The following is a 16,091-nucleotide window of genomic DNA, read 5'->3' on the forward strand; positions in this document are numbered from 1 at the left end:
TTTGGGGACTCAGCTGCACCACACCACTGCCTACCACCCACAGTCGAACGGACTAGTGGAGCGTTTCCACCGTCACCTGAAGTCGGCCCTCATGGCACGCCTGCGAGGAGCCAACTGGGCGGACGAGCTTCCCTGGGTCCTACTCGGCATCCGCACAGCGCCCAAGGACGACCTGCACGCCTCGTCGGCCGAGTTGGTATACGGCGCGCCCCTGGTCGCCCCCGGGGAGTTCCTACCAGCCCCAAGGAGGCAAGAGGAAGATCCCGCAGCAGTCCTGGGCAGACTACGCGAGAAGCTCGGTAACCTGGCCCCCATACCCACTTCACAGCACGGGCGGCACCCGACCTGCGTACCCAAAGACCTACAGAACTGTACGTTTGTGTTTGTACGAAGGGGCGGGCATCGGCCACTGCTGCAGCGGCCATACGAGGGGCCGTTTATGGTGCTCCGGAACAACGGGTCCACGTTCGTGCTGGACGTTGGGGGGAAAGAGGAGGTTTTCACGGTGGACCGCCTCAAACCGGCCCATGTGAACCTGGCGCAACCGGCCGAGTTTCCGGCACCTCTGCGCAGAGGCCGACTTCCCAAGCAGGTTCTGGCCCAGACTGTGGACATTGGGGGGTGTATCGCCGGTTCTGCGGGGGGGGGGGTTATGTGGCGACCCATTTCCTGGCGCATCCGAACCGATTCACAATTAGATAGCCTACGGGGGTTTGCGAGCACAGAGCTCTGGAGCCTCTGCGCCATGGGGGGCAGGTTGAGGGAGGCTTAAAAGTGAGGCTGAAGATTTCGAATAAAGTTTTTTCCTTCGACTGCAGTTACCGACTCCGTGTCGTAATATTAGCGCTGCGTGTAGCACACCGCTACATTTCCGTAATAAAATAGCCCTTCTTGTCAGTAGAGTAACAAATGCAATTACATGTTGATCTGAAGATGAAATACACTGAATATGATGTGGAGCTATTCCAAATAGAACAGTCAATCTATTAGGTTGTAAATTAATTTTCAGAGCTTTAGAACTTGTAGAAATAAAAGATTTCCAAAACTATTTTAATGAAGAACTTGACCAGAACATACGTGACAAAGTAGCTACTTCAGTTTTACATCTATCTCAGCATTTGTCTATACTAGGAAATATTTTAGATCGTCTCTCCTTTGTTAAATAATAACGGTGAACAGTTTTAAATGGAATTAAACAATGGTTGGCACATTCAGAAGAGGAATTTACATTTTTAAAAACTCGAAGCCAATCTTCATTAACAAAGGTCATATTAAGTTTTCTCTCCCAATCTTGTTTAATCTTTAGTGATAGGTTCTCGTTTGGTATCAAAAATAAATGATACATTCTGCCAATGGAACCATTCACAAAGGGATTCAATTTCAAAGTGGTATCCAACAAATCAGATTCTTGTAAACATGGAATCTTAGGTAAATAATGTTGTAAAAAATGTCAAAACTGAACATATTGAAAAACATGTGTATGAGCGAGAGAAAATTTGTTAATTAACTCTTCAAAGATCATCAATCGGCCATCACAAAATAAATCTGTAAAAGAAAGGATCCCTTTAATTTTCCATAGGAGAAAAATGGGGTCAGTTGTTGCAGGTATAAATGAGAAGTTTCGATGTAAAAAACTAGTCATCTTAAACTGTTTAAATTTTTTTAAAACACGAAACTGAACCCAAATCCGTAGGGATTGTTTAATAACCGGGTAAAGATTTAAATTTGAAATTTTAAAGAGCTGTAAAAGTAATGGAGCTCCTAATATTGAAGTTAAATGAAATTGTTTAACTGCTTTTAATTCCAAATCAACCCACAATTGATTTTAGTTCTTATCAAGACAATATAACCAAAAACAGAATTGTCTAATATTCACAGCCCAATAATAGTCTTAAATTAGGAAGTGCAAGTCCATCATCTTTTTCAAAATTTGTAAATGATACTAATTAATTTATTGTTCCAAATAAAGGAAGAAATAAGTGAGTCAATTTGATCGATTTTTTTTTAGTTAAAAAGATAGGTATATTTTGGAAAACATATAAAAATCTAGGTAAAATCATTTTCACAGCATGAATACGACCGATTAAAGAAAAAGTAAGTGGATTCCATCAGGAAAATTGTTGTTTCCTGGAGACCATTAAAGGAAATGTATTCGCTTTGTAGAGATCTTTATTCTTTGTTTACTAATTATAATACCTAAATGTATAACGTTATATAAAATACATTGTGTCATGATCAATATTAAAATGTGTATTTTGTGTCAATAACAGACTGGGAAATGTTGAATTTGATCCCTGTCTCCATTCCTCCTGTAATCCACAACCAGCTCCTGTGTTTTTGTCACAATGAGAGAGAGGTTGTTTTCTTGACACCACTATGTCGGGGTGATGACTTCTTCTCTGTCGGATGCCTCGTTATTTGGGATTCGGCCGATCAATGCAGTGTAGTCAACAAATTTAATTAGCAGATTGGAACCCGCCACTGCAGATCAAGAAGGAACAATATACGAATTGTGGGTCTTCCTGAGTTGGTCGAAGGCAATCGACCTTCAGAATGTTTTCCAAAGCTGTTCGCTCGTTTGTTTTCTGACGTTTTGGAGACTCCGCCTGGAATAGACCGGGTACACCGAGCCCCGGTGTTTAACTCCTCTTCTCAACAGAAACCTCGACCTGTGGTAATTGCTTTTCATGGCTTTCAAACAAAGGTTACCATAATTCGCCAATATCGTCGGTTAGGTATGATGAAGAAGATAAGATAAGGCTGGTCGAAGATTATTTGCCCGGGGCATTAAATGAACGTTTTAAGTATGAAAGAAAAGTCATGGCTGCGTTATATAACAGAGACTATAAACCTTCTCTAAATTACCCCGCTCGCCTCAGGATCATTTTGAAAAAAGAAATGTTGTCTTTCATCCACTGACATTCTTTGTAAACTTTTAACAGTGTAAAGAATTCAAAGGATTTGTCGATAGGAATATCAAACACAACTTCACGTTAGCTCCGCTGTATCTATCAGGTCGCCAGCGCTTGAGTGCCACCGGTCCTTGAAAGTGGAGACGGAGATGCTGGAGAAGACAGCGCCCCACTCGCTGCAAGGAGAGCGCGAGCACGTGTCCATCTCCGTGATCTGATTGGATACATCGCCATGACGTTTAGCAGTGTGACGTCATTCACTGGCTCTCATTTTGGAAGGGATTCAGTGGCACATCGCAGATACACCAACAGCTTCGCTCTGGGAAGCGGCCGTTCACCTGCTCCGTGTGTGCGAAGAGACTCATTCAGTTAACCCACCTTGTGATGCTCCGGTGAGTTCACAATAAATAGAGGCCACATTTCTGTCCGGAGTGAGCAAAGAGTTTTACTCAATCATCCCAGCTGCTGCAACACCAGCAACTTCACATCAGGGAGGAAGTTCAAATCAGCTCCGTGTTAAATGTTTAACCATCACGGTGACTGAAGGCAGCTGCTCATCGTAGCCAGGACTGAACCCTGGTCACTGAGCATTGGAGGAGTCCGTTCTGCTGATGTTAGCCTTAAACTAGACTGATGTTTAATATTGTGGATCTGTGAAAGATAAATCAGTTTTATCAAATCCCGTGTGTCAGGTACTTACAGTCTCCACTACACTCACTATGTACACTAGAGAGGGCACTCGGCCCATCTGGTTTCAGCCCATGTTTCTGTTCCGTATCAGTTTATGAAAATCTATCCCTGCCGTTCCCCTCTCGCTCTCCCTGAGATGACAGGTTGCAACTAGTCACCACTCCGTGGGATAGGAAATTCCCCTTGAATTCCATAGAATCACAGAAATCTACAACACATTACAGACCTTTTGGCCCACAATGTTGTGCCGACCACGTAAATTAGTCTCTAAACTGCTTAGAATTACCCTACCGCATAGCCCTCTGTTTTCCTAAGCCCCATGTACCTATCTAAGAGTCTCTTAAAAGATCCTATTTTATCCGCCTCTACCACCGTCGCTGGCAGTGCATTCCATACACAATCACCACTGTTGTTTAAAAATCTTAGCTCTGACATCTCCTCTGTACCTACTTCCAAGCAGCTTAAACCTATTCCCCCTCGTGTTAGCCGTTTCAGCCCTGGGAAAAAGCCTTTGACTATCCACACGACCAATGCCTCTCATCATCTTATACACCTGCATGAATTCCCTGCATGATTTTTGCCCGGGCTGAACAAGACGATGAGCTCACTGTGGTTGTGACGTTGTTCAGGGCTCCGGACGAAGTTGGTTAAACTCCTTCTTCCCCGCTCTTTTCAATGTTTTCAGTCATTCTCACTAATTTCAAAGGTCTTCGCTTCGAACTGCTGGGTTGTTAATGAACATCTGAAGTCTGACAGCAGACTAGCGAGTGAATGGAGCAGAGTCAGAAACCAAGTTGCCAGTCAGGGATTTGGGGCTCCAGAAAGAGATGGGGCCTGGAGTTTACGAGGAGGAGGAAGAAGAGAAACTGAACCTGTAGGATGTGGCTACGAATGAAAGATCAGACACATTTGGAAACTGCTTGATTGAAAAAAAAAACTGGTTAATTTCTGCAAAATACTGGAGGAAATCAACAGATCAGGCAGCAAATGTAGAGAGGAATAAATAGACTACGTTTAGGCCGAGACCCTTCAGCATGCCTAGACTGTGTACTCCTCTGCTTAGTTGCTACCTGAACTGCACAGTTCCGCCAGCATTGTGTGTGTGTGTGTGTGTGTGTGTGTGTGTGTGTGTGTGTGTGTGTGTGTTTCTAGCAACTGCGGAATCTCTTGTGTTTTATATCTGCCTCTGTAACAGGGTTATACGAGAGGCATTAGATAAATAGAATGCCTGTTGATATTGAGTATATTGTTTTTGGGAGCCGCTTTCCACGTTAAAACAGCTGCTGAGTTCTCTACACAGAAAAAAAAACCCTGAGGTGTGGACATGAAACCGGTGCTAGCAGGAAAGTTTAATGGCACCGCGATTACCCATAAAGCCCTGAGTTTAAAATTTCGCTGTTTCTGAAGCAACGATCAAAAGTGCAGGCATCAAGGTCGATGACGTCACCGAATAGCACGCATGCGCGCCGTACACAAAGGACCTCCGGAGGATCGGTAAAGGTAAGAATGATTTTTCGGGCTGCTATCTTAAACACCGACTGAGGGACATTTGCTGTGAACTCTGGACATCATAGTCCGCAATCCTGGGACAGTCCTGCTCTCTTCCCTCTCTCTCAGCCCCGCGATCCGTACACGGGCCCCGGGGAGCTTCCGGCCGCTAAGGGAATGGGAACCGATGGAACTCTCAGACAGAGCTGAGCTCCAGCTATCTAAAATGCAAGGATTAGGAACTCGGAGAAAGGGAACAAAATCTTTTACATCAGCAGTTGAGAAAATCACCTTTGTTCTATCTCCGATCACAAACAAGAGAAAATGTGCAGATGCTGGAAATCCAAGCAACACACACAAAATGCCGGAGGAACTCAGCATTAGGACTTTTTTCAATAGATGCTGCCTGGCCTGCTGAGCTCCTCCAGTATTTTGTGTCAGTTGCTTGAGCTACCTCCTCTAGTTCTGCACTTTTCTACCGGTGAGAACATGTTTTGTCCCGTTCTCTCTGGGTACGTAATGATATCAAACACCTTTGCCCTGGGCAACAAGTAGCTTTCACATCACAAATGTGCCAGACTTCAGTGAGACAGACTACTGCCCTTCTCTTCATATTCATTGGCATTGCCATCACTGAGTTCACCACCATCAGTCACTTGGGAGAGGGTTCAGGGGAAATACTTATGTACAATACGGAAACTGGTGTTACGGTATTGTGGCGATGCAAAATTTGCTGGAGAATTTGCAAGTGGGGAGTGATATTTGGAAATCTGACCTTTGAAAGTATCATTTAGCAAGCAAATCACATATGGACGGTTTGCAAAAGTTCTAGTGAGAAAATCCTTCATAACCCACAACAGGCCTGTTACATAGTTTGTGTGAGAGTGCAGATGAACTCGATCAAACCCAGAGGAGATCAAAGTTCTTATCGACAGTGATTTGCTAGCTGTTAAAAGAAATACCTCCCTATTTAAAATTCAGTGTGCATGTTGTCAGTGGGTAAATATTGCACAGCACAAGGTGTTTCGGCACACCGGTCATTACAAATTAGACGGTACATTGGTGGGAAGGCGGGGAGACCTCCAGTGCCCCTGATACCCTCACATACAAGATGTGCATACAGCTGCAGCCTGTAACCCTGCATTTTAAGGAGCTGAAGCTGGAAATGGATGAATTCTGGATCATCTAGGAGTTGGAGGGGGTGATAGTTATAACATCAAGAGAGGTGAGTTACACTCAAGGTGCAGGACACATTAAACTGGGTGAGAGTAAGGAAGGGGAATGAGGTTAAATAGCCAACACAGAGTACTCTTGGGGTCATCTCATACAACAACAGGTGGACCACTTTACAAACTGTTGGGGGGACGGGTTACCTGGCAGAGGAAAGTCAAATGTTCGGAAATTAAAACTAGCAGAGATCTAATATCCTAGTGGTAAGGCTTGCTATTGCTAGTGTGTGGAGTGGAGGGTGTTTGGTGAAACTAAATTTGCAGGGGGGAATTGGAGTCAGAATGCCAGAACAGATGGTGAAGCGGGTGAAATGAATTGACTTATACCATTCATATACATGAGGAGTAGAAATCTTCATATTACTTCTTCATCTAAATGTGCAATCTGTAATTTACAATAAATAGTTTATACTTAGGACAGTCATTATAACAGAAACACAATTGTATCAGCATAAATTAATCAGTCTGTTGCCCTGGTGGAAGAAGCCGTCCAGGAGCCTGTTGGTCCAGCTTTTATGCTGCTGTACCATTTCCTGGAAGGTCGCAGCTGGAACAGTTTGTTGTTGGAGTGACATGGGTCCACAATGATCCTTTGGGACTTTTTACGCACCTGTCTCTGTAAATGTCCTGAACAATGGGAAGCTCACAACTACAGATATGCCGGGCTGTCCGCACCACTCTCTGCAGAGCCCTACGATTGAGGGAAGTACAGTTCCCATATCAGGCAGTGATGCAGCCAGTCAGAATGCTCTCAATTGTGCCCCTGTAGAAAGTTCTTAGGATTTGGGGCCCCATCCCAAACTTCTTCAACCGTCTGAGGTGAAAGAGGCACACGGCCACGTACCACACAGCCGGTATGTACAGACCACATGAGATCCTTGGTGATGTTTATGCTGAGGAACTTAAAGCTGTTCACTCTCTCAACCCCACATCCATTGATGTCAAAAGGGGTTAGCCTGTCTCCATTCCTTCTGTAGTCCACAACCAGTTCCCTTGTTTTTGTGACATTGAGGGAGAGGTTGCTTTCTTGACACCAGAAAGATGTTGTTCAGACCTCAGATAGAGTCAGCAGACAAAAGGTTAAGCATGGTATGATGAACGTGCTGAGCTGTATATATCACAATGCAAGAAGCATTGTAGGAAAGCCCGATGAGCTCATGACAGGGAATTTGATATTGTAGCCATTATTGGGACTTGGTTGCTCCCAACACTCTGAGAGATTTAGAAAAAAAAAACTTTGTAGAGATCGCAGACTATGCTTAGAAACAAAGATTGATATAGTAAGCGATTTTAACTTTTTATATATTGAGTGGAATTCCCATACTGTAAAAGGACTAAATGGAGTAGAGTTTGTCAAATGTGCTCTTAATCAGGACGTCGTATTCCCGACATAGAGGTGTGCGGTAAGCTGTTAGGAAATGATCTTGCATTAGTGACAGAAGTTTGTGTATGGGAACACTTTGTATCTAGCGATCGTAATGACATAAGGTTCCAAGTAAATATGGAAAAAGAGAGGGCTGGACCATGGTTTGAGTTTCTAAATTGGAGAAAAGACAATTTTGATGGTATCAGAAAGATCTAATAAGTGTGGATTGGGACTGGCGGTTTTTCTAGCAAAGGAGTACTTGTAAGTGTGAGTTCTTCAGAAGTGAGGGAGTAGAGTTTGTATGTGCCTGCCAGAATAAAAGTGGTAAGGTAACTGGTACAGTGAAACTTGGGTTTCAAGAGATATTGAGACCTCGGATATTTTGTTCCTCTAAGTGTCTCAGACTGCTGGGCGCTACCAAGACTCATTAATGACTGACTCATTAATCATCATTCCAAGCCCTGAGCTTATCTGACTTTTTGTTTAGTCGTCTTCTGTTGGTTCCTAGAAGCTTCCCAATAGTTTTTTTGTTCTTTTGTTTGTCCTGTCTTTGTCTTTTATGTTGGTTTTGGCTTCTCATTTCAGCCATAGTTGTGTCCTCCTGCCTTTCCAATGCTTCCATTTCTTTGGGATATATCTGTCACTCAGCTCCCAAATTGCTCCCAGAAACTCCAGCCATTGCTGCTACGTTGTCACTCCTAACTTTTCCCTCCCAAACACGTTTGGCCAGCTCCTCTGTTACAGAAACATGGAGAAGTTCAGTACAGAAACAAGCTATTTGGCCCATCTGGTCAATGCCAAAAAAAATTTAAGCTGTCTAATGCAACGACCTGCACTGGGAACATCGCCCTCCATACCCCTACCATACAGGTACCTGTCAAACTTCCCTTAATTGAGAAATCGAGTTCATATTCACCACTTGTGCTGGCATCTCTTTCCACACTCTCACGACCATTTCAGTAAAGAGCTTTCCCAAATGTTCCTGTTAAACTTTCACCATCCCCACTTACCCATGACCTCTGGTTGTCATCCTACCCACCCTCAGTGAAAAAAGCTGCTTGCATTTACCCTATCTGTACCCTCATAATTTTGTAGACTTATAACAAATCCTCAAAGCAATGTATAATTTCCTTGTTTATGTTTAGAGCCTTTTTTAGGTTTATGAAATGATGAGGGATGTTGATCGTGTGGATAGCCAGATGCTTGTTACATTGGCCTTTATAAATCTAAGTATAGAGTATAACAGTTGGAATGTAATGGTGAAGGGGTATTAGACATTGGTAAGACTGAATTTGGAGTATTCTGTGCAGTTTTGGTCACCTAATTACAGGAAGGATATTAATAAGGTTGAAAGAGTGCAGAGAAGGTTTACAAGGATGTTGCTGGGACTTGAGAAAGTGAGTTACAGAGAAAGGTTGAATGGGTTAGGACTTTGTTCCCTGGAATGTAGGAGAACGAGGGGTGATTTGATAGAGGTGTATAAAATTATGATGGGTATAGATAGAGTGAATGCAAGCAGGCTTTTTCCACTGAGGCCAGGGGAGAAAAAAAACAGTCATGGGTTAAGGGTGAAGGGGGAAAAGTTTAAAGGGAACATTAGGGGGTGCTTCTTCACTCAGAGAATGGTGGGAGTGTGGAATGAGCTGCCAGATGAAGTAGTGAATGCGGACTCACTTTTGACATTTAAGAAAAACTTGGACAGGTATATGGATGAGATGGGTTTGGAGAGATATGGCCCAGGTGCAGGTCAGTGGGACTAGGTAGAAAAATGGTTCTGCAAAAAGACCTGTTTCTGTGCTGTAATGTTCCATGGTTCTATAGTTGAAATTTCCCAGGGAAGAAATGGCTAACATGAGGGGGCATCATTTTAAGCTGCATGGATGTAGATACCGAGGGGATTTTGGAGTAAGATTTTACACAGAGAGTGGTGGGTGCGTGAAATGCACTGCCGGATATTTGTGTGAGAGTGCTTCAGTTACTGTGGGGCCAGCAACCCATGCAGCTCAGTTGGAACAGGGAGTAATACCAATGGCGAGAGTCAAACTGAGCCAGGTCACAGATTGAAGATGGCAGAAATGCCCCATTCTTATAGAGACAGGAGGAGCATCTGAGAGTTTGATGGTCATTTCAGATACCAGCAATCTGCCCAGTTAGAAGATGATTTCTCTCTCCAACTTGGGATGAACTTTACTGTAACAGTGTGATGTCAGATCACACCTTGACAACTCAAGTGATCTCATCTGAAATGTTGTCCTACCCCATTGATGGATTTTGTAAATCTTTTTTACAGGTTAAAAATGTCAAGGAATTTGTCTACGGGAATCTCAAACACAACTCACCAGTTTTGCTGTCTTTGTCCAGATATTTAAGAAGTGCAGCAAGGGTTTCACACGATCATCCTTCCTGCTCAGACAGTGGGGAGGGATTCACTCGATTGTCCTTCCTGCTCAGACTGTATGGAGGGATTCACTCTGTCATCTAACTGACTGGCACACCCATCGTTTTACATGGCCGTTCACCTGCTCAGACAGTGGGAATGGATTCACTCGGTCATTTCAACTGAAGGTACTTCAGCAAGTTCACACTGGGCAGAGGCTGGTCATCTGCTGAACTTGTGGGAAAGGATTCACTCGGTCATCTGACCTAATGGCTCACCAGCGAGTTCACACCAGGGAGTGGCCGTTCACCTGCTCAGACTCTGGGAAGGGATTCACTCGGTCATCTGACGTAATGGCTCACCAGCGAGTTCACACTGGGGAGAGGCCGTTCATCTGCTCAGACTGTGGGAAGGGATTCATTTCGCCATCTAAACTGAAGATACATCAGAGAGTTCACACTGGAGAGAGGCCATTCACCTGCTCAGATTGTGGGAAGGGATTCACTCAGTCATCCTACCTACTGGTACACCAGTCAGTTCACACTGGGGAAAGGGCGTTCACTTGCTCAGAGTGTGGGAAAGGATTTACTCAATCATCCACCCTAATGGCTCACCAGCGAGTTCATAGTGGGGAGCGGCTGTTCACCTGCTCGGACTGTGGGAGGGGGTTCACTCGGTCATATAAACTGAAGGTACATCAGCGAGTTCACACTGGAGAGAGGCCATTCACCTGCTCGGACTGTGGGAAGGGATTCACTCAGTCATCTCTACTGAAGTTACATCAGCGAGTTCACACTGGGGAGCGGCCGTTCTCCTGCTCAGACTGTGGGAAGGGATTCACTTGCTCATCTCAACTGAAGGTACATCAGCGAGTTCATACTGGGGAGAGGCCGTTCACCTGTTCAGTCTGTGGGAAGGGATTCACTTTGTCACCTCACCTACTGAGACACCAGTTAGTTCATACTGGGGAGTGGCCATTCACTTGCTCAGTCTGTGGAAAGGGATTCACTGAATCATCTTTCCTGCAGAGACACCAGTCAGTTCACACTGGCAAGTGGCGGTTCACCTGCTCAGACTGTGGGAAGGGATTCAATTGGTCATCTCACCTGCTGTCACACCAGTCAGCCCATACAGGGAAAGGGCTGTTCACCTGCTCAGTCTGTGGGAAGGGTTTCATTTCATCATCTCAACTGAAGATACATCAGCGATTTCACACCGGGGAGAGGCCTTTCTCCTGCACAGACTGTGGGAAGGGATTCACTATGTCATCTCATCTGAAGGTACATCAGAGAGTTCACACTGGGGAGAGGCCATTCACCTGCTCAGACTGTGGGAAGGGATTCATTTCGTCATCTCAACTGAAGGTACATCATAGAGTTCACACTGGGGAGAGGCCGTTCACCTGCTCAGACTGTGGGAAGGGATTCACTCGGACATATCAACTACAGAGACACCAGCGAGTTCACACTGGGTAGAGGCCAATTTCATGCTCAGACTTTGGGAAAAAATTCTCTCAGCTAAATCAACCAATGTATATCACTGTTGACACTGGGGATATTCCCTTCACCTGCTGTGAATATGGGAATCGATTCACTTAGTGAACTAACCTTATGTAACTCTTGATTTGGCTAGTAGCTTAATATAACGGGTGATAGACCCCAGCCTGGCTAAACTTAAGAAATATCATTTGGATGGATGCTGTGTGATGTGTCCCCTGCTACAAATCAGAACCCTGAAATAACAGTAAACAACATGTGATTAAACAATTGAGCTTTGTAATTCATACTTTGACCAGTGGGTTAGTAAAGAAAGCAAATTTAAGAAAAAGAAATGGACCCATTCTCTCCATTTGCATTTTCTCATCTCTCCCTGGCAAAAGACCATGAAAATCTCTCTTCCAGACTCACAAGAAAGAACATTTCTGTCATTGGATAGCCCCATAGTCGTAGCCTAAACATTGCTGCTACTGAGAAACCATTACCTCAGCTGGGAAACTTTACTGAGAGGTCCTTACATTAGCAGTGAAACCTTACAGCATGTAAGACTTGTGATACACTACTGGGTTCACACTGGGGAGAAAGTTTCAATGAGCTGCATGCTGGATATTTGTCCATCACCATTGCTGAATGCAACTTCGAGACTGACTGTCGGTGCTGAACTCTGCAATTATTGCTGCGGCTCACCACACCCAGTTCTGCACCCTGGTCACTGGGCATGGGAGGAGTTTCTTCTGCTGCACATTCACCTTTAATGGGACTGGAGTTTAATATTCTGGATCTGAGACAAATAAATCAATTATATTTTAAACTCTGTCTCTGGTACTTACTGAATTTATAACACACCTAGTGTACAGTAGAGAGTCAACTCAAGCCAGCTGGACCCTGCCAGTGATCCAGTTCCACAACAGTTCTTTTAAATCTTCTCCTGTTGTTCATCTCTCGCTCTCCCTGGGTGGTGAGATCCACCACTGGATCCATATTCCAGTGGTGACGGATTCCAAACAGACACCACTCTGTGGTGAAGAGGTTTCCCTTGAGTTTTCTGCAGAGTGAAGAAGTCGAGGAGAAGGAAATCAGAAGTGGGGTGTGGCAATGTCAGAGTTGAAACATTTTGAAGCTGATTGACAGAGAAAATCTTTTGTTTGTCTGACTGATAACACGAACAATACCTGTGTTGAAGTGCTCCACTGTTTGAGGAACTGTGTGTGTTCGGAAATGCTTTATCTATTAAGGGAGTTGTTCCTGCTTGTTTATCTTGTAATATTATATCTGGATCGTTGTTATGGATTGTCCTATCTGAAATAATGTATTGATTAATGTATAATTTTGTCATCATTTCATCTGCTCAGATTGTTGGGATGTCTCCCATGGAGGATCATACTCGTTCAACTGATTAATGTTTCCTTCCATAGTGATGATTAATTTTTCTGAGTTGGCCTCTCATTTAAGATTTCCGGTCTGTATTTCTTATCACAATTGCATATACACACATGGAGTGCTGAATCCAGTTCATTTTTGATGAAAACATATATACCTTGAAGTTTTATCTGACTGTTCTGTGATATTTTTTTATTTCATGTGTGTTATTTCCCTTCCTCCATCTGTCCAAGGTAGTGTTAATCTAAGTGGGTTTGAGTGTAAATAGTCTTTTCTAAAGCTTTCTTATTGTTTATCTTTCTAAATTTTACTAATTGAAATGGGACCAAGATATTTTTATAAAAAAAAAGTCAATGTCAGTATTGATGAAAGAGTTTATTGCCTGTGTTGTATTTGTTAATTATTGAGCTCAATTTGGTAGTTTTTTTTAAAAAGTCTTGAACTGAATTTTGTCAAAGGTTTTCCCTATTTTGCAGTACTTTCTATTTTCTTTGCTTGTTGATATTCCAGATATGTGGGTATCAAGTGTCCTGGTAAAGGATCTTGGCCCGAAATGTTGATTCCCATCCATAGATGCTGCCTGACATGCTGAGCTTCTCCAGCACTTTGTGTGTAGTTCTCTAGATTTCTTGCAACTGCAGGTCCTCTTGTTTCCCAGATACTTATATGTTTCTTGAAAGAAGAAGCCAAGAACAAGCTGGTAGTGGGGTTGTGTGGCTCTGTTGGTAAAATATTAAATGAAATCATTAGAAAGAAGTGGCGTAGGGTAGGAAGGTGTAAAATCTGTGGGTAGAATTAAGGAACAGCAAATGTAAAAAAAAATCCCTGATGACAATTGTACAGAGACCCCCAAACAGTCGTAAGTATGTGGTCCTCAAATTACAATGGGAGATAGAAAATGCGTGCCAAGAGGGCAATGTTACAGTAGTCATGGGGGATTGTCATGCAGGTAATTAGGAAAATTAGGATGGTGTTGGTCTCAAGAGGAGGAATTCCTGGAATGCCTACAAGATGCTTTTTTAGAGCAGCTCGTGATTGAGTTCACTTGGGGATCAGCTATTCTGGATTGGGTGTTGTAATAAACCAGAATTAATTAGGTCACTTAAGTCCAAAGAACCTTTAGTGATCTTAATCTGATCTAATTCACCCTGACATTAGAGAAGGAGAAGCTAAAGTCAGGTGGAATAAAGAGAATTAGAGGGGCACGAGAGAAAAATTGTTCAAAATTGATCTAAAAAAAACATGGGCTGGGATGAAAACAGATCAGCAATGTCTGGAATTTTTGGAAGGCACAGGATATATACTGTGGCATGCAAAATTTGGGCACCCCTGTTCAAAATTTATTTTACTGTGATTAGATAAGCGAGTAAAAGATGACTTGATTACAAAAGGCATAAAGTTAAAGATGACACTTTTTAAATATATTTTAAGCAAGATTACATTTTTATTTCCATCTTTTACAATTTCAAAATAACAAAAAAGGAAAAGGGCCCAAAGCAAAAGTTTGGGCACCCTGCATGTTCGTTACTGAGTAAAACCCCCTTTGGCAAGTATCACAGCTTGTAAACACTTTTTGTAGCCAACCAACAGTCTTTCAGTTCTTGTTTGAGTAAATTTCTGAGTTCACTCATAAGTAGCAAAGTACTGACTGTGGAAACTACAAATGAGAATATTATTCAGGTCACAGAGCAGCAGTACTGAAACAGGCCTACTAGTCCATGCTGACCTGTTTTTGTTGTTACTGCCTGGTTCCAGCTACCTGCTCCAGAGCCTCCATACACCTCCCATCCACGTCCTCACCCAAATTCCTTTTCAGTGTCTAAATCGAACCCACATCCTCCACTTCCACTGGCAGCTCATTCCACACTCTCACCAACCTCCGAGTGAAGAATACCCCTTCAGGTTCCCCGAAAATAATTTACTTTCACCCTGAACGTATGTCCAATGTCAGAGTGAGAGGGAGGACGGGGCACAGAGGGAAGACAGTAAGGGAAGGTGGTGATCGAGTGCAGAGAGGGAAACAGAGTGGAGAGTTTATACTTAATATCTTTCAGAAAAAGTAATTGTTTGAACTTACTGCAAACCTGCTATCCATACCCTGCACGTTATTGATCTAGATGACAAGTAGCAGTGCTTGGCGTTCAAAGTAAATATTGTTATCAGAGCACACATATGTCACCACATACAACCCTGAGATTGTTTTTCCTACAGGAACACTTAGCAAATCTATAGAATAGTAAAAGGATCAATGAAAGTTCAACTAGAGCATAGAATTCAACAAACTGTGCAAATGCAAATATATTCAAATATCAATGAATAATGAGAGCAATGTGGTGTAACCCTGAGGAACCTCACTAGGCCCGGGCCTCGAGTCCAATAAACAGCCTCCCACCATCACTCTCTGCTTCCTACCATCAAGACAACTGTGCATCCAGTGAGCCAGCTCTCCCTGGATCCCGTGTGATCTGACTTTCCACAGCAACTTACCATGTGAACCTTATCAAAGGCCTCACTGATGCCCACATCAGCCACGATCCTGGGGCGGAGGTGTCACAGATAAAGAGGGCATGGATTTAAGCAGAGGATGAAGAGCTTTAGAGGGATCTGAGGAAGAGATTTCCCACTCAGAGGGTAGCTGAAATCTGGAACACACTGCCCGAGGTGGTGGTTGAGGCTGTTCCCTTCACAACATTTACGAAGAGGATGAGCATTGAAACTGCCGAGATACAGTCGGCTGTGAACCAAGTGCTGATAAATGGGACCAGTGGAGACAGTGAGTGGATGGTCAGAACAGGTATGGCCGGCCAAAGGCCTGTTTCCGTGCTCTGTGATCCACCACTCCGGACATGTCAGATTAATGATTGTACCACTGCAAGGCATTGATTTCAAAACTCCACACCCCTCTCCATCCTGAAATAAACCAGACTGAACTCCTTTGTCACTACTGTGAGTATCAGTTTCTGTCAAGGTAACATACAAGTTGATCACTTTTGCTGAACAACTGGCAATTGATGAAGTTTCTTCCGTTAATGTTGCTGCCTTACAGCAAAGCTAAATCTCTCACTGTGTCAGAATCAGTAATTAAATCAGACCCCAAACACTCTGCTTTCATCCCTGCATGTTATAACTGGAACCATCTCACTGAGGGTCTGA

General features: G+C 43.5%; 1 protein-coding gene across 1 annotated transcript; it reads left to right on the forward strand.

The window, feature by feature from the left end:
- The first annotated feature begins 10,041 nt into the window (after positions 1-10,041).
- LOC132390091 (zinc finger protein 229-like) lies at positions 10,042-11,873 on the forward strand. The gene has a single exon (XM_059962681.1). It carries the CDS (start codon positions 10,332-10,334, stop codon positions 11,535-11,537), a length of 1,206 nt encoding a protein of 401 aa, XP_059818664.1. The 5' UTR covers positions 10,042-10,331; the 3' UTR covers positions 11,538-11,873.
- Positions 11,874-16,091: the final 4,218 nt, after the last annotated feature.

Source organism: Hypanus sabinus, unplaced genomic scaffold, assembly GCF_030144855.1.
Source record: "Hypanus sabinus isolate sHypSab1 unplaced genomic scaffold, sHypSab1.hap1 scaffold_764, whole genome shotgun sequence".
NCBI lineage: Eukaryota > Metazoa > Chordata > Chondrichthyes > Myliobatiformes > Dasyatidae > Hypanus > Hypanus sabinus.